Source organism: Mercenaria mercenaria, chromosome 3 (genome assembly GCF_021730395.1).
Source record: "Mercenaria mercenaria strain notata chromosome 3, MADL_Memer_1, whole genome shotgun sequence".
NCBI classification, from domain to species: Eukaryota; Metazoa; Mollusca; class Bivalvia; order Venerida; family Veneridae; genus Mercenaria; species Mercenaria mercenaria.
Window position 1 is genome coordinate 52,436,765 of NC_069363.1, and position 22,391 is coordinate 52,459,155.

The 22,391-nt window shown below is 33.2% G+C and overlaps 1 protein-coding gene across 1 annotated transcript; it reads right to left on the minus strand.

Moving 5' to 3' along the window:
• Positions 1–857: 857 nt before the first annotated feature.
• On the minus strand, positions 858–8,628 carry LOC123524764 (putative amine oxidase [copper-containing]). Its single transcript, XM_045303224.2, has 4 exons — positions 8,481–8,628; positions 4,297–6,215; positions 2,401–2,580; positions 858–1,960 (listed from the first exon to the last, which is right to left on the minus strand). Exons 2-4 carry the CDS (start codon positions 6,205–6,207, stop codon positions 1,643–1,645), a joined length of 2,409 nt encoding a protein of 802 aa, XP_045159159.2. The 5' UTR covers positions 6,208–6,215; positions 8,481–8,628; the 3' UTR covers positions 858–1,642.
• Positions 8,629–22,391: the final 13,763 nt, after the last annotated feature.

Here is a 22,391-nt window from a genome sequence, read left to right on the forward strand (position 1 = left end):
CAAAAAGCTCTCTCTGAAGTAAACTAACCACGCCTTCTGTTAATTCATTGGTTAGTCTTATCTTCACTCATGGTGGAGAAGTACATGTTTACTACAACTTTATACAAGGTCATTTTAGTGCCAACCTTTAGCAAAACAGCGGTTGATCCAGTGCTGATTTTAATTTAGTTTATATCATAAATACATCAGTCTTATCGAGTACTTTGTGGAACACGATCTTATATTCTTATTCAATGGAAATATAATATGCAGGTTTAACTCGTAATGATGTAACAATACAAGTCAAGCAACTACATGTATAAATAAAACAAGACAAAGTAGAATTTTAGTGCACCCTGGTTTATTTTTAGACCAGTAGAGGTAGTGAAAGATACAGAAAGGTCAAACTTGATCTATGAAAGTACAGCTTGCATTAAAATATTTGAGCCGCGCCAGACGTCTGGTCAGGATCTATGCTGTTCGCTTTCAAAGCCTATTGTAATTAGAGAAACTGTTAATAAGCGAACAGCATGGATCCTGACCACACTGTGCGGATGCGCAGGCTGGTCTGGATCCATGCTGGTCGCAAACCCACTATGTTGGTTTTCACATGACACAGCTCATTTATCTACTTTGTCCGTTTATTAGATCTACATAGACACATTGCCTGTATGCAGTCCCTGCTTTGGTAATTGCTCCGCCTCCTAGAATGTGGGAAATCCATAATAGGCGGAACAATGAATACTCATTAATTTTGAACTACTTCATGATTAAGTGGATCAGATTCTTCAGTTATGAAACAATATGAAAATAAGTTGGTTACTTTTTTGAAAATCCCTCGCTTGTCATTGGATAAAAACGATGGTTGAACTATAAGATACAATATTAATGCATTTACTCGTATAAGTATATTACATACAAAATCATACAAAATTAATGTTAATTGAGAGTGCAAATGGATTGGGGTGCAATGCAAGCTTTAACATTAGCTCTCTCTTCCGACCCTACTCCAAGACATCTTACTAATATGTACACACTATCTTTTATACTTGAGTACCCAATCGATAGGTATCACTATTTAAAATTTTCTTTAGCATATTTTCTCAAAGATGAAACAATTAAAAATCACTGAGAAAAAAAAAATAATAGGAGAAAAGAGCAAGTTGGTAAACTTGACCTGACAATCCTAATGTCTCCTCACTAAGAGTGTCCTGCATCGAATACACTAGCTATACAAAATGAATGTTTTTTAATGAACTATTTCATCTTGAAACGATCATGTTCCGCAAAATACGGAGACCGCTCCGATGAGACTAATTATATTATTATACTCTCGGTGGCTAAATGGTCAGAAATACTGCAGAAATCCTTCAACTTAAACAAGAAGGTGTTATATTATCCGAAAACATGACATCTCGTGGACACCCAGTATGTAACTTGCGCGCCTTTCAAAGTTTTAAGCAATTTAGTAATGGGTTTAGCGCACATCAATTAGTTACTTCCCCTGATAGAAGTTCACATTTACAACAAAATAGTGCAAAATACTCTCTCGTCCCAAGCAAAGTGTTTCACCCGAATAAGGACCTTTTTCTGACTTTAAACAGAACTATCATATTTATGCGTAATTCCTTCTATCTCCAACACAGATTTTAAGAATTACATGTTAAATTACAACTTCGCCAGTTGGTTGGTCAAAAATGCTCCCTGGGTTCTTCTTGACTTCACTTACAAAAGACGACTGCCTGGGTTTACACTGCGGCTCAGACTTTCCGTATGTTTCCACTTTTATTCCCTTGTCGATATCTTGTTGGTCGTTGGGTTGAATTCTAATAGCGTCTCCAGAGCCCATGGCCGGATCTTCATCAAAGTAATTGTTAGGTATGAGTAGGAATGAGAGGTCAAGACCGATTGTAGGGGTCACGGGGAAATCCTCCATGTGAGGGATATGATGAATGCCCATTGTTACCCAGGTAACTTGGTCCTGAAAGACACATATGCCGTTAGAAAGGTTTAAGACCAGCTTAACTGGAATAGTGGCTACCAAATTAGTGTTTACTACATTAGCATATGCATTTTACGTTTCATAGAACAAGAAAAAAAAATCATTATCAATAACATGCTGATACTACGCCACTTTTTAACTGTGTGTAAATATCACGTATAACCCCATACGTAAAGTTAAATTGTTGGAATTCTTTTGAACATACGTGCACATACCAGCACTACCTTAACATCACAGTACACTTAATCCCTTCATAGCTAAGAGAAATATTAGGCACAAAGCTATGTGTTATTTCAATTATTTGAATGATCACTCTCTTGTAGGATGGCAGTGGGATAATTATGCTTTAGGAATTGGTGCGAATCAAGATTTAGCCAGATGACGGCCGACACGCGGTTTAAACTGATCAAATAGCTTACCTCGTCCTTAATTGATTCATCGTCGTCAATGAATTTCTGGAAATTGACAACTGGATCCTCAGCATCCCAGATGGCATACATGGAGCTGCTCCTTCTCTCCCCCTCTTTGTACTTGGTCACAGCTACTTGGTTACGCGCCCATGCCACTGAGGGTTCCTGTCCAGAACCCTTTTCAAATAGCTGTTGAATAAACAAGAAAAAATGTTAAGCGGACCAAGTGTGTGGTGGAAAATTTTTAAACCCCAACTGAGAATCACGACGTTGTCTTACTTTAAAGAATCAGACACTAGCTTTTCTTAAGAAAAGGAAACGAGAAACAAACATGGCTTCTGAATTTTATAAACAGGCTGGTATAAACATGTAGTAAAAAAACATCTGAATATTATACAAACACTGTTTTTACTTGTATTCAATTTACATATTGAAAACGTTATCATGCGACAGTGATGTCGATGAATTAATGTACATGCATAAAATGTATTTATAAGAAGCTGTTTCATCCAAAAAACCGCACAAATGTGACACGAAGTCCATATGAATACACTTAGCAGGAAACTAAAGTTCATAAGTTCATATAAATAAACAAGACACTTACTACCTTCTGGCACTACCTCTTCGTAATTATGGTTTAACTACAGTACTTAGTCATGTCTCGTATCTTCATAGCAATGTTAAATATTGCAATTTTGACAAAATCGGTGATCTGATGTTATAATACAATAATCCTGCCCATTTCCGAAGTTGAGCAAGGACAGGAATTGAAACATGTTTAGATGAGAATATAGATGAGCTAGTTTGGTCAAATTATGATAGAATATGACACCATTCAGTGCAACTTTACAGTAAAAATGAAGAAAAGCTAAAGGTATCACATTTTCACTGTTTTGGGTGTATTTTCTTTTTTGAAAAATGCATACTGTGAATTCCTAGGTGTTAGATGTGGGATGGTATATTTTACAGTAAAAGTGTTTAATTTGTGTTCAGTTTACAGTAAAGAATTATAAAACATGGCAAAAATATGCCTCAGCAAGAAAAAATGGTCATAAATTATGTCGCGACAGCTATTTTGGAGGAAATTTGACGCGCTAACACACGTAACTAAAAAGCCGTAGAGCTTTGAAAACTGATTGTATCGAGCTGAAACTGGTATTTTTTCATGCATTTAGGAGGTTACTAGTACAAACCGAGTGAAACGTACACTTTTATAGTACAGAAAGTTTCCCGTTGGCAAATGATCCTGTCCTTGCGACCAGTGCAGACCAGGTCTGCAATGTTCGATATTCAGTCAGTAAATTTTCAGTGAACATCCATTCAAATAATAAATGGTACTGTCCAAATTAAATGATAGACCAGTCCATTTTAGAAATATAGCAGGTAAAGTTCAAATTTGTCAAAGGTCCATAATTATTATGATGGTATATAATGATGCCTCCAGACATTTGACCTCTAATGTGAGTGGCAGTTTTGACCACATGAAAGTTCATGATCACTATCGCTACCATCAATCTTGCTAGTCATCAAACGTTCGGAGATATGCGACTATTAAAATTAAAATGTAAGTCTTTATGAAAGGTAGCTGTTAATGTATTTATAATAATTGAAATATTTTAACTTATGACTCTGTTGTAACAAAAGCAATATAAGCCTTTAATATATCATAATATGTACTGAACCGAGATCTTTATAAAAACTGCTCAAGAAATGTGTCTGCAAGCAGGTAAACAATCTACAGCAACATTGGACTTAATCTTGTTGTCACACGCATTTCTGTGCAAGTCTGTGTTAGTTTTGTGATTATTGCTCAATGAATTTAGTATAGCCTCTAATATGTTAACAATATGAACTATGTTATAGAAGCAAATTTGTCAATTTTCGTGATCTAAAATTAACACGTACCTGTTTTGACATTCCCTTTGTCATAAGTCTGTAAGCCCTTGGGACCCCAGCAGACGATTTGACATTATTGTTGTAGAAGGTCAGGTAGTTTGGTTTATCAAAATTAAACGTCAATGCCGCTTCTTTTTCTGTACTTACTACCTTTTTGACCATTTTAGTGCACGAATACTTCGAATCTTTCCTTACTGACCATTCAGAGTTATCCACCTTTGTTGGGACTATATTAAGAACTTCGAATCTATTTCCGGTTCCGTGAATATCCATGTCAACTTTGTAATGAAACATATGATGATGTAGGTTGCCAGTGATATGTTCACGTAATCGGAATCCGTAATCATCTGCAGCAGGGACACTGAACGACGTCAGAATATAGCCCGTTGAAATAACCTGAACTTCCACAGCTCCGTTTTGGTGGAAAATAAAGTCCATTATGTAGTCGTAGTTGACGACGGTTGCAATGGTGCGAACAGTGAGCACTACATCCATCATTCCTTCGTAAAACTTCGAGGGACCTTGGCTTGACAAGTGTCTTCTTAGCGGTTTTCCGGTGTTGTGTTCGAAAACACAGTAAGCTCGATCTATGTAAACTGGGTCTTCATTTCCTTCTAACACGTGGTTCATGCTGAGGTAAGTCGAATGTGAAGGACAATCACCGCCAGAAACCAGTGATCGGACTCGGGCACCAATTAAACCCACGCTGTCAACGTAGTCTGAAAATCTGTGTGCTGGACTAGCGGACGAGTAAAATGCTGCAAGTTCTTGTAGACTGAGCTCATACACAATTCTCTCATTATTATACCGTATGTCAAATATCTGTGGACCGGAAATGGTCGACATTCTTACGTCGAAATCCCAACCCATGTATTTAATATGACGGCCGTTGATTGAATATCTTTTACCGCTTGGCTCATATTCAATCGGCGGAAGTAATGGTTCGCTGGGAAACAGCTTCCCCCTTCTGTTCATAGAAGAATACAAGTTTTTACTAATTTCCGGAAAGGGAATCTTTGTTTTAGTAACCGTGCCATTGTCATATGATTCCATAAGTTCATCTAAGGAACTGAAAACCTTATCACCGTAGAAAATTTTGTCAATAAAATAGTCCTCAACTTTATTACTTGTAAGGTCCATTAACACTAGAAAGTCTAATGGATGGAGACTCCAGAACTCGACAATAGGTGTGAGCCAAAACCACTGTTTTCTTCTTTTTGGTTCACCTGTTACCGTTGGGGACATTGGGTTTGCCATCTGAAATTCTAGACAGTTCTCCTCACAGTTACCCAGTTTGCCACCATAACTCTCCTGAAGAATTTTGCTCACTTTGTTATTAATTTCACGATGCATGACAGAAACAGCGCCAACTATTTCCGGTGAGGTCCATGGACGGTAAAGGAATGGTTGTGTTTTCTGGGCTTTCTTATTAGTGGGATTTGGCAATGGCCCAACGATATATTCTTCTACAACCGGATTTGGCTTATCTCCCCTGAAAATCACAACGTACGCTTCTCTTATTGGCGCTGGTGCATTCTTATCAAGAAAGTTCAACGTGTCCTTTTTGTTTGGAATGTAAAGTTCCATTGTAAATATGTAACTGTTATTACTAAGTATGTCCGCAGCGTGTGCCAGATTTAGGTCTGTCTGCCCATATAGGAACTTCTTCAATGACCTGATCTCATTCTGAGTGAGATCATGGAAAGGCGGTAGTACCTGTGGTGGATCAAGGTTGATATTGTCACCGGCACTGCAGTCTTGTGTCTGAGCCTGTGTTTCAGTCTTTGCAGGCGTTGAACGGGAGGCGACGACGGCTAATGCTATGACTAAAGCGACTATGACCACACAAAGGAAGACGACCACAATCCGACATATGCCAATCTGGCGGCGATATTTCCCAGGCGATTCAGAGTCAGACATTTTCTAGCCTGAATATAAAGATCAATAATAATAGTTTTAATTTGTCATTTGACGAACTAAACACCATATAACCTAGCCTTACTCGTTCGGCTTAGTGGGATGACTTAGTTAATGATCTGATATTTTTAGCTGCCATCCCCTAAGCCCTATCCGTATCTGCATTTTCCCTTTAGTAAAACGAAGACATTTAAAATCCAAAAAAGTCAATAGCATACATAGGTAAGTTTTAGAGATAACACAACATACAAATTGGACATACACGTACCAGCACATTAACAAGTCAAAGTGGTCAAGGTCAGGACAAAGCGAAATACTAAACGTAAAATCATATACTGATTTTTTTTTTAAGTTTGCACTATATACAAGGCATACTAATTATAAGTTTGTTTCTCAATATTTACCAGAAACTATGTTAACATGTATATATAACTATTCTAAACTTGTTATATATGATTTCAAAAGATAGATCAATCTTAATTTATAATTTTCACTTGAATGCACTTTTATTAAAATAATTTTGCAACTCTGCATAATTAATGCATTAAGATGAACATTTTTGCTAACAACTTTGACGAGCAACACATTTTAGGGGATAATCAAGGATTTTGTTTAGAGGGACCGTGGAATTTCTAGCGGGGTGCAGGGACATGCACCGTTGGAAAATACAAATAGTGCAAGCTGATATATATGACAAACATGGGACCTAAATATTTAAACTTTGTACATAAAAAAGAACAACTTTATTCAAATAATAGCTTTAAAATTTGACTGTTGTCACGTCCCTATTCTTCAGCAATTATAAATACTATTAATATCATGTTTTGCGAGCGAAGCGACGCTAAAATTTGATTTGAGCCGTGCCATGGGAAAACCAACATAGTGGCTTTGCGACCAGCATGGATCCAGACCAGCCTGCGCATCCGCGCAGTCTGGTCAGGATCCATGCTGTTCGCTAACAGTTTCTCCAATTCCAATAGGCTTTAAAAGCGAACAGCATGGAGCCTGACCAGACTGCGCGGATGCGCAGGCTGGTCTGGATCCATGCTGGTCGCAAACCCATTATGTTGGTTTTCTCATGGCACGGCTCATTTGTTGAGTGAAACGACATCTCAGCATTACACCAGATTTTAGAGGTGGTGCGCGCCGTACAAAATTTATAAAAAAAATGGCACGGTAAAAGTAATTTAAAAATTGCAACACCGTGCAAAACGAGGTCAGCTTTAAGAATATACCAAGCGAACATGTCTATTAGGTATCTTATATACCTTAAGTCGCGCATGTGTCCGCATATTTCTCGATGCAAATATCATAACCTAAAAATATATAATTGTAGCTAAACGTAATCCCTGTTGACTTGTGTACGCACGTGCCAGCAGGAATATGCCTATCTACGCAACTGATGATCGCTAGGAAAACGACTAACATATGCATGCATTATAAAAACTCAGGTCGATCCGGACAGCTGACGTTAATAATACGACCATACTATAAAAAAGTGAAAACTTCGTAATTCGGTTTTTGTTGAAAAAAATATCCGCCAAAATCATAATGAAAAAGGTCACATACATATCAAATGAATGCGATCTAACCTTTATATTTATATACAGTATTTACAAAAAATGGTAAAAATATTTTTCATCTTAAACATGCAATCACTGTAATCAGAATATAACATATTAAACGGATACAATTTCATCTTTTCGGTTTTACATGTATAATTAAGAAATAATATATCTCATCGGTGATTTGTCGCTGAATAAATCACTGCTTGGAGTTCAGATGCGAAGGAATTATATCACGTGGGCGTAGACCGAGTGATATAATGCTACGCATCTGAACGACAAACAGTGATTTATTTAAGAGCAAATCACTAAATGAGATATATTATTTCGATTCTAACACGTTATCAAGGACTTTAAAGTACACCTTGTCGGCATGCATTAATTATTTGCCCGTTTTCAATCAAGTTCTTTTCCAGCGCGCCGTTACGCCGCTTGACGCTATGACGTAATAGTTGTGACGTCAGAACAGTGAATTGTTGTTTAATAAATCACTGTCTCCAGCCTTCTTTGTTTAATAGGAAAATGAATCGGATCGTGTTAGAACTATAAATAAACTAAAAGACACGCCTCTGCTGCATTTATAAATGAAAATACTTTTAAGTTTCTATGATATTGCAAATTCTATATACTGCAAATGTATTTACTTCTTTCAGTTTTCTTTCTAGTTCTATGTCAAAAAAATTCAAAATTTAGAAGCAGGAATAAGTTTACCTGTTTAACTCCACTGAAATTAATTAGATGTGTATAGTTCACCCACGCTGTTTCACTCTGGCTTAAAATAAGTTCAACGTTTTGTTGAGAGTAGCGCGACGCTTGTCCTCGTTTGACTCATGAAGTAAATATGTTTACCCCAGTAACCTTGAACTGTATGAATGAACGAGATTATTTGTTGAACGAGATTATTTGTAACTAGCGGGAAAATCATAAATATTTTTAAGATTGTGCGTTTATAACTTTATAGCAGTAAATTGACCCAGCTTATCGTTAAAGACAGCGTTTTTGTTGCTTTTTTGATGGACCTTGATTATCCCAAATATCGTTTTAGAAGAAGTAAAAAATGAAACTTTCAGTTACAATTTCTGATATAAACTTATTACCGTGTTTTTAGCGTTTATGTATTGCAAACAACGCTGTTCCTTGTCAACTTTTTATGAAGCATCTCATAATTCACAGTCCGTTGATAAAAAACCGAACAATATTTCTTGCGGAAAATCTGTGTTTACATATTTCAGAAAATATGAAAATATGTAAATTTATGGCTAACGCAGCTTTTTTTTCTATTTTGCAAACAATATGATGACAGATTTTTTTAGCATAATATCTGGAACAACTGATACGTATTAGACCTTCCTGGTAATATATAGAACACTTTATAGACATATATTCGTCCGAGGGAATGCATTAATTAATTCGTACTAGTGAAAATACCAGTCATCAATAATATTGATATGACTATAAAATTTGAATAAATATATCACTATTCGTGTATTTTGACGTTTTGATACGTATTTTTCTTTGTTCAAAGGACAGATAACTGAATTTATTATATACCTATATAAATTCTGTAAAACAATCGGCTTGTATTTCACAATTAAATATGAACAAACAGACAAAAATTCCGTATTGTACCTTTTAAATTCCGTATTGTACCTTCCGTATTGTATGCTTTTCATTAATATGCATGACGCGACACATTTCTATAAATAGCGCACATAAAAACTTCACTAAGTTCCACTTAATATCAATAAACATTGAAGATTTCGTTCAAGAACAAATCAAGAATCAAAATGGTAAAGGTATAAAATAAAAGGGTCATTATAACAGTAACTAGACCTGTACTATGTATTCGGTTCTCGTGGATTTTGCAAGGTCGGATCACACTCGGCGCTTACGCGCCTCGTGAGATCCGATCTGGCAAAATCCACTCGAGCCGAATACTGCATCCAAGATCAAGCTACTGTTATAATAACCCTATTTTGCTACTCTTTATTTTTGTTGATAAAATTTCTGTCGCTGTTTTGATGATACCTTTGACGATGGATGAAAATAAACAAAGATACCTACCCGTTTGCACATAGATACCGTCCTCGTTATATCAATGAACATTTATAAAACTCCCCGCAGCAATTACTTCCCCTTACGGTACATTAAAAGAAACCGCTGTGAGGAGATTGGTAATTTATAAGAACTAGATGATGGAGTACATCATGTGAAACCCGACCTTAAGTAGATCTATGTGATTGGAAAATTAACTTTTAAGATGTAAAGAAGTGAGAGTGGACCGTGTTGGCAGTATTTCACCAATATTAAGCCTTCCCTAACACCCACCCTCTACTCCTACACATTCTATCCTCTCGTCTTCTTGCAGTTCTTCTTCAGTTTCTTTCTAAAAACGACAAAACCTGTGGAAGCACCGTGCATCTGTGCGTATGGTAAGACCTTCGTTTTCCCGAAAGGGAATTCGGACCCCCTCTCCTGATCTGCGCATGAAATAATATACAAATAGTTACCTAGAACAAGCATAGGGTGGATCCAGGATTTTTAATAATGGGACCCGCCAAACTGCAAAAAGTATGTAGTTTCACCAACATCTTTCATTTTGTTTTCATTTCCCACTATTTCAGGTCCGATTTTCAACATTTTGTAATACCATTATTTATGAAAATAGATAGCATCGCCTTAAAATATCTTCATTTTCGGGACAAAAACGTATTTTATTTTCACAATTATTCATAAAAAATGAGATAGAAAATTGACATGGATATAGTTATGGTATGATCTTACACATTCAGTACTAAAACTTTTCAAATCTTCAGTAAAATACGGAATAAATGCCTGTTTTAAGTGTAAATATCCAGTACACCTACATGCATATAAGGTATCGCTCACACCCAGTGCGAACAAGCTGGATGCTATATGAGAATTAAAAAAGTTATTGATCCTTTCTAAGATATATTGACAGATAATCAAAAAATCATAATGTAATGTTTGGATAATGCCATACAGTAACATTAAGTGCTGCAGTGTTCCATCAAAAGTTCAATTTTGATTATATAGTGCAAAATTAATCAGAACGGTTTTCGAAGAAAAGTGGACAGTTTAACTCCAAAACTGTTTCAAGGAACCGGGCGACTTTTCACGGTCACTACTATAAGGCACTATAATAGTGGATAAATCTGTAAGTGAGCATGGCGCACCAGGTAAAAAGAAGTAAGGCTATGTTGATTGTGTACTTTCGAAACCAAAGTTATCTTGGACGTTTTGATCAGATGTAATTTTCCTTAAGCAGACACTGTGCCAACAGATTCCGCTCTAGCAACAACACTCCCTCTCTTAAGCTTAATACTAAGTTTGGTTTGTATAGTTTGCAATTATAATTAGTAAATGAATTAACTGTATGTTTGCTTCCAAAATGAAAAGGCTTATTTTTATGATTTTACAAGAACATTTTTGAGTTTTACATAATATGCTTTCTGTTATTTGACAACCAAAGTAAATGCACAGCATGTAGATTCATCACAGTGAACAAGTGTGTAAAGTTTCAATTCCTTCTTACAAGTGGCCAGTGAAACAAACATACATACATGCATACAAATATTGTCAAGTTCAAGACGGGCATAATACCTTTGATAATGTTAACAATAATTGAGCCGTGCCATGGGAAAACCAACATAGTGGGTTTGCGACCAGCATGGATCCAGACCAGCCTGCGCATCCGCGCAGTCTGGTCAGGATCCATTCTGTTCGCTAAGAGTTTCTCCAATTCCAATAGGCTTTAAAAGCGAACAGCATGGAGCCTGACCAGACTGCGTGGATGCGCAGGCTGGTCTGGATCCATGCTGGTCGCAAACCCACTATGTTGGTTTTCTCATGGCATGGCTCAATTATTTATATAGACTAAGTGTTAATATACTTAGTTTTACCTTTTAGTTAAAAATGTTAGGTTTTATGGCCTTCAGTTTACTTCTTTCCCCAGATCAAATCCTCATCAAAGTAACCGATTTGCAGTAAAATCCAGCTCACTAGATTTTAAACTATTCATATACAAGGCCACGCTGATATTCTAGAAATTAGTGAAGGCGATAAAAGTGGTTTGGTCTGTGGGCCAGTTTCTGTAAGCCCTCTAGTTTTTCGATTTCATAACCCAGAAATTAGGCAAAGGTTCATCCACTTCAGCCATTATAGCATTCATTCCGAGATTGTTTAAGACCGGGTGTCACTTTCTACCGTATGTCAAACAAAATTTATACTCATTTGAGTAAACCTTGCGTATAATAAACGCGGAATTCTCTCTCTTTGAAAGTATAATTGGCTACACACGAATTTTTAGTAGATTGTTTTAATACTTACTTTCTGATATTAGCGTTTTGATTATGTAACTGTTCTAAATAAATTAAAGACTCACTGTAACAAATTATTACAAATGTTGTCGGTTTTTTTCTGAATATTTTTACTTTCATTCAAAAGAAATACAGAACATGGGGGTATCTAAGAATCAAATATACGTTACCTAGATTTTAAAGGTCGCCTATTCGATTTCATATTTGGTATATTATTATTCCAGGCTAATACATAAATCATGCTTATTGGCATTGCAAAGCACCTACTCAGTCAGTTTTTACAGCGTTACAAAGATGAAATGAAACATACATTATGAAACGATACCAAGATTACACAGAGCATTAAGTATCATTAAATCTAGCATAGTTTTGGGGTTTCCATGGACTGTGGTGGTTATAAGACAGAGGTTCTTATATTTTCAATGCATTGTTTTGATATAATTTTATCGAAGGTAAGATTGTATTCATTACTGAAATTATTGGTTTATAGGCATTAAGAAAGTTGCTGATGTAATCCCTGGTGTAAATAAACACGGCACATTTTGAGCTTATAGAACATCATACATTATACAGAACAACATGGGTAGAGAAACTAAATGCCATTTTTGGAAAAACATGTAACTTCACATAATTCTGTTTCTTTGACCAGAGTGATTTTCAAATATCACTTATACTGTGGGACGGAACTTCTGAACTACGCAATCATGTTACATTTCCTTAACGAAAACATAGATGTCCATATTGTGGTTGTGGTATTATTGCTGTCAATTCTGAGTTCTTACTAAAATTCAATATTCTACTTTTAAAACTATTAGCAAATACAAACAAACTAGTTCATTCAAAAGATAATGTCTTTTAACTGTTACATATAGGTTACCTCGGTATGGAACTGTGTTTAAAACATTAAGTCTAGTAACTACTTTTATCTAAATTCGGTAACGTATGTTTCAGAACTACACAAGAGGAACATGATTACATCAATGTACACATGCATAGACAGTCTGCACCATTTGTTTGGAACACGCCAGTTGTGCTTTGATGTCTTTAAGACATATTTGTAAAAACTCTTTTTAGTTAAATGTTTTATTCCGTAGTAATATCATTAAGCTACCTCCTAAAATGGATTGAAACATACGTTACTTTAAGTATTAATTACATCAATACCAATTAGTATTACTCATACGACAAAACAACAAACAGATACGATACACGACTTCTCGATTCCAGGACTTGCTCAATTTATAGCTATGAAGCTCTAAACTACCTGTTCATAATGTCAAGTAAATGCATGACTATATAGATGTATTCATAATAGTTTGGCACTATTTCAGAGGCATACGCATCGAAAGTCTTTTGTTGAAGGATATGGAAGGGATGTAGCATTGTGATATATCTGAAAATTACTATTTCAAACAAAACAGGTAAAACGTTCAAGCACCACCAAAAGTTACATCAATATTATATGCATTGTTACACCTCAAAATGGTAGCAACGCGTTTTGGTAGTCACTACCAAAATTCGGCCGAGTTTTGGTAGCGACAAAATACGTTGCAGTGGTACATATGATGTGTTAAGGATCATGGAATGGAACGTATTTTGGTATTTTTTTCTACACCGGGGGCTGAGCTTATTTTTGCATAAGGCATAAAAGAGAGAGATAAAAGGAGTAAATGCATCCTATAAAAGTGATCGGGGATGGGGTTCTGAGTTCCCCTCCCGATAAATAGTTTTCGTATAAAAACAACCAAAATGTATATTCCTGAGAGTGTGAAAGAGGCCTCAAACGACGCTTCCTATGCAATAACATTGTATTGTTTTATTTTTTGTTATCCCCCGACGAAGTAGTTTTGGCGTTATCCGTCCGTCAGTCCGTCCGGGGCCATATTTAGGAAGTGGTTGGGGGGATATTTAAATAAAACTTCATACACATGTTCACCACTATAAGATTATGCGGCCTGTCAAGTTTCGGCCAGATTGCCCAAGTAACATCAGAGTTATGGCCCTTAGAAGTTTCTAGTGTTAACTACATAGGGCACTATAAATATGGCTATTTCTGCTTCATTACTTTTGATATATTGGACCTAGAACTATGAAACTTCAACTGAATTCAGATCATTATAATGTGGTTGTGCACATGCAATTTCGTCTGGATTTCTTTAGTAACTTCAGAGTTATTGCCCTTTGATTGTTCAAAAATATACATATTTGTACATAACAAACCTACCATTTGGTAGAATTTCATTTAATTTCTTTCATTCTTTTCCATGAAGATTTATTATAAACGTGTGAAGTTGTGTACCCCCACCTGGTCACCCCCTCCCTCCCCACCCCACCCCACCCCACCCTTTTTTTCATTCCTTATTTTAGATTTTTTTAAACCTTCCATGAATATTTATCAACATGCAAGTTGTTCCATTATTCCGCCACCTCGCATTTCCACCAAGTCATACCCACCACCGATCATGCATCCCTCCCCGCTCCCCCCACCTCAAACATTTTGTTTTCATTTTTTATTTTCCATCAATATTTATAATCAACATGTGAAGTTTTGTACCCTCACACGTTCAACCCCGCCCCTCTCCACCCCCCACAAAATATATATATACATATATTTGTCCATTCCTTTTATTTAAAACATGTTCGAACCTTCAACATGTGGAGTTGTAACCACACCCACTTCGCTCCAAGCCATGTTCAAGATATCTTACTCGATTGTGTTCTCTTAAGGACATCTGTTCCCAATATAATGTTAGAGTTACACCACCGTGTGTTCAAATGGTCTTGCTCGACTGAATATATTTTCAACATTAAAAAGTCAAGGTCAGATGAGCGATTAAGTTCCATCATGACTCTCTATAAAATAATATTGTCCATTCGTCACAACATATTTTTTGTAAATCATTAGATTTTTCTTAATACCGTTTTGCGTTGGATGTGTACATATCCTTCGCATTTTGGTACTTAAAATTTGTAAATTACCAAAATTTGTTGGGTGTAACGCATTTTGGTAGTGACTACCAAAACTCGGCCGAATTTTGGTAGTGACTACCAAAATGCGTTGCTACCAATTTGAGGTGCAACAATGCATCATAAATTGCTTTGATAGGTTTAGGCTTGTAGCCTATATGCTCATTTCCGTTTGTGTAATCAGATAAGGCTTGTCCTTTAAAAAGTGGTCGTAAATACTTGAATACCTGAATTGTGACAGAAAAATGCAATTTGCATTTAAACATTAACTTTATAAATCCTTTCAATCTTTTTAAAAGAAAGTGACTATTCATTATATATTCGATTCTCCATTTCTCGTTATTTTACTAGGATGCAGTGTATAGCCTATGTAACATCTGTCAGGCAGCCATTCTGATATAAATTAATATTACATGGTAGCTACATTCAAAATCCTTTGAATGAAACTTGAAAGTAACATGTTAATTTTAGAAGAAATAAAAGCAGCGTTTAAATTATATTATTTTAACGTCTTTTACGGTATGCATTTTGAAAATGACGCCATCGTGATTAAAACAAGAGAAGTAGCTCATTTTGGTAAAGTAGTTTTCAAAACAAAATCAGATGACTTCTATTACAGCAATGGTTACTTAGATCGTATCCATATTTATCCTGTCACTTGCAGTATTTTCGACCCGATATCAGGGTGCCGTATATCTTTCTTGATATACCGTCAGTTGATCATGTGACCAGTGATATACGGTCAGTTGATCATGTGACCTTATGATCGATATTGTTGTCATAAGAAATTTTGCAACGAAACCATCATCATTGTGTTGGAAATGTCCGAACTAAGAAAATGAGTGGTCAAATAATGAGTTTTTATTCAAAAACGAAGAAGTTATTGCGATTTTGCCGGTAATCACGTCAGTAGTATTAGAATTACCGAAGCGAACTCAATTCTGACCCCCCTGACCCCTTGTCCCTATTCTATAAGTGCACTTTAACCTTGCCCTAAACTTAGAATACTACTTAATACCCTGAAAATCTTTTAAATCTTTAGTTAAACCGAATGAAAACCTTTGGTTTAACCAAAAAAAAGATTTAGTCTTTGGTCCGGACTGACCCCTTGTCCCTATTCTAAAAAATCCAATGCTGGACAATTAAAAACCCACAGGTTTTAAACCCAGTTAAAACCAACTAAAAAGTTTTAAATACATATGATATAGATGAGTTTACAGAATAAAATATATTGTTTGAAAGAAAGAAAATTTACTGATAATATAAATCCTCATTATGTTATAACAAAAAACGGGAGAAAAATGATAAAGGCTACTTGTTCATCTTGTGGAAAAATGAAATCAAAGTTTGTTAAAAGTACAGGGGGTAATTTAGATATTCACAAAGCAATGTTACCTTTATTACCTAAGAAAGGTTTAACACTTCCAGGATATAATTATTGTGGGCCAGGAAATCCCCTAGATAATGGACCCCCTGTCAATGAACTGGAATGCAGTATGTATGGAACCATGACTTTTGCTATGACAGTGGTGTAAAAAAGGGTACAATGTGATAAGCAAATGCTTTCCAATTTAAATAAAACTAAATCAAAAACATTTGGAGAAAAGATTGCAAAACATTTAGTTGTAAAACCAGCTATCAAAACGAAATACACACTTGGTCTCGGACAAAAATCAAAAAACGGGAAAAGGGGGTAGAGTATACCCCCGGAATCACATGGAGCGATGAATTAGCAGAAGAATTACACAAACCAATTAAAAGGAAATTTAGGAAACGAAGAGTGATAGTTAATGATATTGATGATACTTGGTCAGCTGATTTAGTTGACATGCAAGCTTTTTCAAAATATAATAAAGGAGTAAAATACTTGTTAACCGTTATTGATATATTTAGTAAATATGCTTGGGTTATTCCATTAAAGAATAAAACTGGAGAATCTGTTACTGAAGCATTTGAAAAAATAATTTTAGAAGGACGATTACCAGTAAATTTATGGGTAGATGAAGGAAAAGAATTTTATAATAAAAAGTTTGAATCATTTTTGAATAAAAATAAGATTAATATGTACCATACATTTAATGAAGGAAAGGCTGTAGTAATAGAAAGATTTAATAGAAGTTTAAAAAGAATAATGTGGAAATATTTTACAGCAAATAATACTTATACTTATTTAGATAATTTGCAGGATATGGTTGATAAATATAACAAAACAAAACATTCTAGTATAAAAATGACACCAACCGAAGCTAGTAAAAACTTAAATAAAGGTACTGTTTACTTTAATTTATATGGTGATTTAAAAATACCAAAGAGTAAAACAAAATTTAAAATTGGTGATCGAGTTCGTTTAAGCAAACTTAAAAGACATTTTGAAAAAGGATATACACCAAACTGGACAGAGGAAATATTTATAATTTATAAAATTAATAATACAAATCCCAGAACATACACTATTAAAGATTTAAATAATGAAATAATTCAAGGTTCATTTTATGAACAAGAACTTTTACCTACTACACAAGAAGTTTTTAGAATAGAAAAAGTTATTAGACGAGACTATAAGAAAAAACAAGCTTTAGTAAAATGGAAAGGTTATAGTGAAAAATTTAATAGTTGGGTACCATTTAGTGAATTGAAAGAAATTTAATTTAAAAAATATATTATATAAATGGTCCATAAAAATTTAATTTCTAATAATGGAATAGAAACAATAGATCAGTTAATCATTCACTTAACTAAACTAGCTGCTGCTTACAGAAAAAGTTATAAATTTTGTGGGAGAGTAAGTACCGGATTATATATTACAGCAGGTGTCTTTGGTTGTTCAGCTGCATTAGCACTTGTTCCAGCTATTCCTATATTTGTAGCAGTTGCTGGCGCTGTTCCATCAGTAATTACCATATTTACTAACAGACTAAAACTTGACGACAAGAAAATTTATTTTAAAAGCACATCATCACAAAATAAAACAACTTATAACAAAAGCACGGATTGGAAAAGTAAATAAAGAAGAAGAGAAACAAGTTATTCAGGATATTTTTACAATACTATTAGAAATGCAGAAAGAAAAAAATATTCAATGCCTTTTGAAACGTATATGAAGGAATTTAAACTTAACGGATATAAAAGTAAAAAAGAAGAAGAGCTGTATTAAATTTTACGTGTGTTTTTAGAGATTTTTTTCTATAAGTATATTATATATAGATGGTTAATAGAAAGGTAGATAGAATGATTATGCCAAAATTATCTAGCACTTTAGGAGAAATAATGAATCCAGACAAAAATTCATATAAGAAAGTTCTTAAAAGAAGAAATGTTATTAAATCAAAACTTGATCAAATAGTTAGCGATGAATATAAAAATCATGTTATTGATAAATTACAAAATGTTATAGATCCTTATCTTCGTAAAAGAACTTTATTTGAATGGGACTGTGGTTGTCTATTAACTGAAGAAGAAAATGCTGTACCCTCGAGTACTAAAACCTCTAGTTTTAAAAAGTTATGTGATTGTCCCAGACCAAATAATTATCGAAACAATCCTAAAAAAGTTATTGTAACCGACTGTGATACTAATGAAGAAAAAACATATAAAAGCAATTATGCAGCTTCTAAAGACCTTGGTATTAATTCTGGGTTAATAACAATGTGCTGCAAAGGAGAAAACCGAGTAAAATGTGGAATATCAAAAACTAATGGAAAAAGATATAAATTTAAATATTTTATTTCTTCTTAAAGATAATTTAAAACTTTATTTATTTTATTATTTTTTAATTATTTTTTTAATCCTTTTTTGCTTAACGAATTTTATTTTCTAAATATAATATATAGATGGAAATCGAGAGATCTACAAAACAATATTATAAGAAATTTGAAATTAAAATTACATATAGACAAGATCCAAAGAATCAATTATATTTAAATATAAACGACTCTTATGAAATACTTAAATCTGAACTTAAAACTTTAAAAGGTATAAAAATAAACGTTGTTTTAAAAATAACTTTTGCAAAAATGGATAAAACTGATACAATATATAAATCAGCTTATTTTCAATCAAAGGCTTTAGAAATTATTAACACAAACGAAATAAAAAAAACTTTACATCAAGCTTTTGATGAAATAATAAATAGAATTGGTAATTGGATTTCTGAAGGAAGTGGCTGGAGAATAGAGTCAGTTGATGCTCATTATATAAATAGATATAAGTATAGTCCGTTGGCTGCTTCAAGTTATTTAGAATTACCAAAACCATTACAAAATTCAATGAAAGGATTAATAAATATAAAGAATGATGATAACGAATGTTTTAGATGGTGTCATTTAGCTTACAAATTTCCTGTAACAAAAAATTCTGAAAGAGTTTCAAATTATAAAAAACATATAAACGATCTTGATTATACTGGAATTAAATTTCCTGTTACATTAAATCAAATACCTAAAATAGAAGTTTTAAATGATATTTCATTTAATATATTTGGATATGAAGAAAATAGTATTTATCCATTGTACATATCAAAATATCAATACGAAGAACACTGTGACATGTTGCTAATTACTAATGATAAAATAAATGATAAAATAAATGATAAAATAACTGATGATGACTGTAAGCCCTCAAGAACTGTAGTCCAACATTATGTTTGGATAAAAGACTTTAATAGATTAATGACTAACAAAACCAAAGACCAACATAGAAAATATTTTTGTAAAAGTTGCTTACAACATTTTACTCAAGAAAGAATATTAAATGAACATATTCCAAATTGTTTAGCTATTAATGGTACCCAAGGTGTAAAAATGCCAAAAGAGGGAAGTAAAGTACAATTTAAAAATTATCATAAAGGTTTAGCAGTACCTTTTGTAATTTATGCTGATTTTGAATCAATAACTAAAAAAGTTTTAACTGCTTTACCATCAACTAAATCTTCATTTACTGAACCATATCAAAATCATATAGATTGTGGTTACGGCTATAAAGTTGTTTGTTGTTATGACGATAAATATACTAAACCAACCCAGATTTATAGAGGTCCTAATGCAGTTTATAAGTTTATTGAAAAAATGCTTGAGGAAGAGGAATATTGTAAAGAAATATTTAAAGAGCACTTTAACAAAGAACTAAGAATGTCTAAAAAAGATGAAAGTGAATTTAAAAAACAAAAGTTTTGTCATATCTGTGAAAAAGAATATATAGAAGATTCAATCAAAGTAAGAGACCATTGTCATATAACAGGAAAATTTAGAGGAAGTGCTCACTCAGAATGTAATATTAATTTTAAACTAACACATAAAATTCCTGTTATTTTTCATAATTTAAGAGGTTATGACGGTCATTTTATTATGCAACAAATAGGGAAATTTAAAAAAGAAATTAATGTTATTCCTAACAATATGGAAAGATATATGGCATTTATGATTTCCGACTTGGTTTTTATTGATTCATTCCAATTTATGTCTCAATCATTGGATAACTTAGTAAAAAATATTCCAGAATTTAAATACTTATCTCAAGAATTTAATTGTGAAAGTGTTGAATTATTAAAAACAAAAGGTGTTTATCCATATGATTACATGGATTCATTTAAAAAATTTAAAGAAACAGAATTACCTTCTAAAGAAGAGTTTTATTCCATTTTAAATGAAACACATATATCTGACAACGAATACGAACATGCTAAAAATGTTTGGAATAAATTTAAAATTAAAACAATGGGAGAATATCATGATCTATATTTAAAAACTGACGTATTACTTTTAGCTGATGTATTTGAAAATTTTAGAAAATTATGTTTAGAGTACTACAAATTAGATCCCTGTCATTATTTTAGTAGCCCTGGTTTAGCTTGGGATGCAATGTTAAAAATGACTGGAATTAAGTTAGATTTAATAACTGATATTGATATGTATCTTTTTATTGAAAAGGGACTGAGAGGAGGAATAAGTTATATTTCAAACAGATACAGTAAAGCAAACAATAAATATATGAAAGATTATAATTCAAAAGAAGAAAGCAAATACATTATGTACCTTGACGCCAATAACCTTTACGGTTGGGCTATGTGTCAACCTTTACCCTCTGGAAACTTTAAATTTATATCCGAAAAACAATTTAAGAAATTAATTGCAAAAGGTAAAACTAACTTTATAGTTGAATGTGATCTTGAATATCCAAAAGAATTACATAAAACCCACAACGATTATCCTTTAGCTTCTGAAAAAATTATTATACCAGATCAATGGCTTTCTGATTATAGTAAAAATATTAAAACAGAATTTGAAATAGGAAAAAGTAATGTAAAGAAGTTAGTTCCAACTTTAATGAAAAAAACAAAATTATGTAGTTCATTTTAAAAATCTTGAACTATATACACAATTAGGGTTAAAAGTAACAAAAATACATAAAATATTAACTTTTAATGAAAGTCCTTGGTTAAAAAAGTATATTGATTTTAATACTCAAAAAAGATCTAAAGCAAAAAATTCATTTGAAAAGGACTTTTTTAAGTTAATGAACAATTCTGTATTCGGTAAGACGATGGAGAATTTACGCAAGAGGGTTAATATTAAATTAACTCATGATGAAAATATTTTATTAAAATACATAGCCAAACCTTCATTTGTTAGTTCAACGATGTTTAACTCTAACCTTTTTGGTATTCATAGAATAAAAGAAAGTTTGTTATTAAACAGACCTTGTTATGTTGGAATGTGCATTCTAGATTTATCAAAATATTTAATGTATGATTTTCATTATAATTACATTAAGGAAAAGTACGAGGGTAATTGTAAATTATTGTTTACTGACACTGATTCATTATGTTATGAAATAAAAACCAAAGATGCATATGAGGATTTTTATAAGGACAAAGATTTATTTGATAATAGTGATTATAACCCAAAATCAGAATTTTATTTTGATAATAATAAAAAAGTAATTGGAAAATTTAAAGATGAAGCTGCCGGCATTCCCATTGTTGAATTTGTCGGATTAAGAAGTAAAATGTATTCTTATTTATTAGAAAATGAAGTTAATGTTAAAAAATGTAAAGGAATTAAAAAACTTGTTGTTAAGAAAACAATAGTTCATAAAAATTACAAAGATACTTTGTTTAATTCAACCCAAACTAATCACACCTTTAAAGTTATTCGTTCTGATAAACACAATCTTTCCAGTTATGTTATAAATAAAACATCTTTATCATGTTATGACGATAAAAGATATATTCTTGATAATGGTATTGATACATTAGCTTATTCTTAAATTAAAACTTAAATTAAAACTTAAATTAACTCTTAAATTAACTCTTAAATTA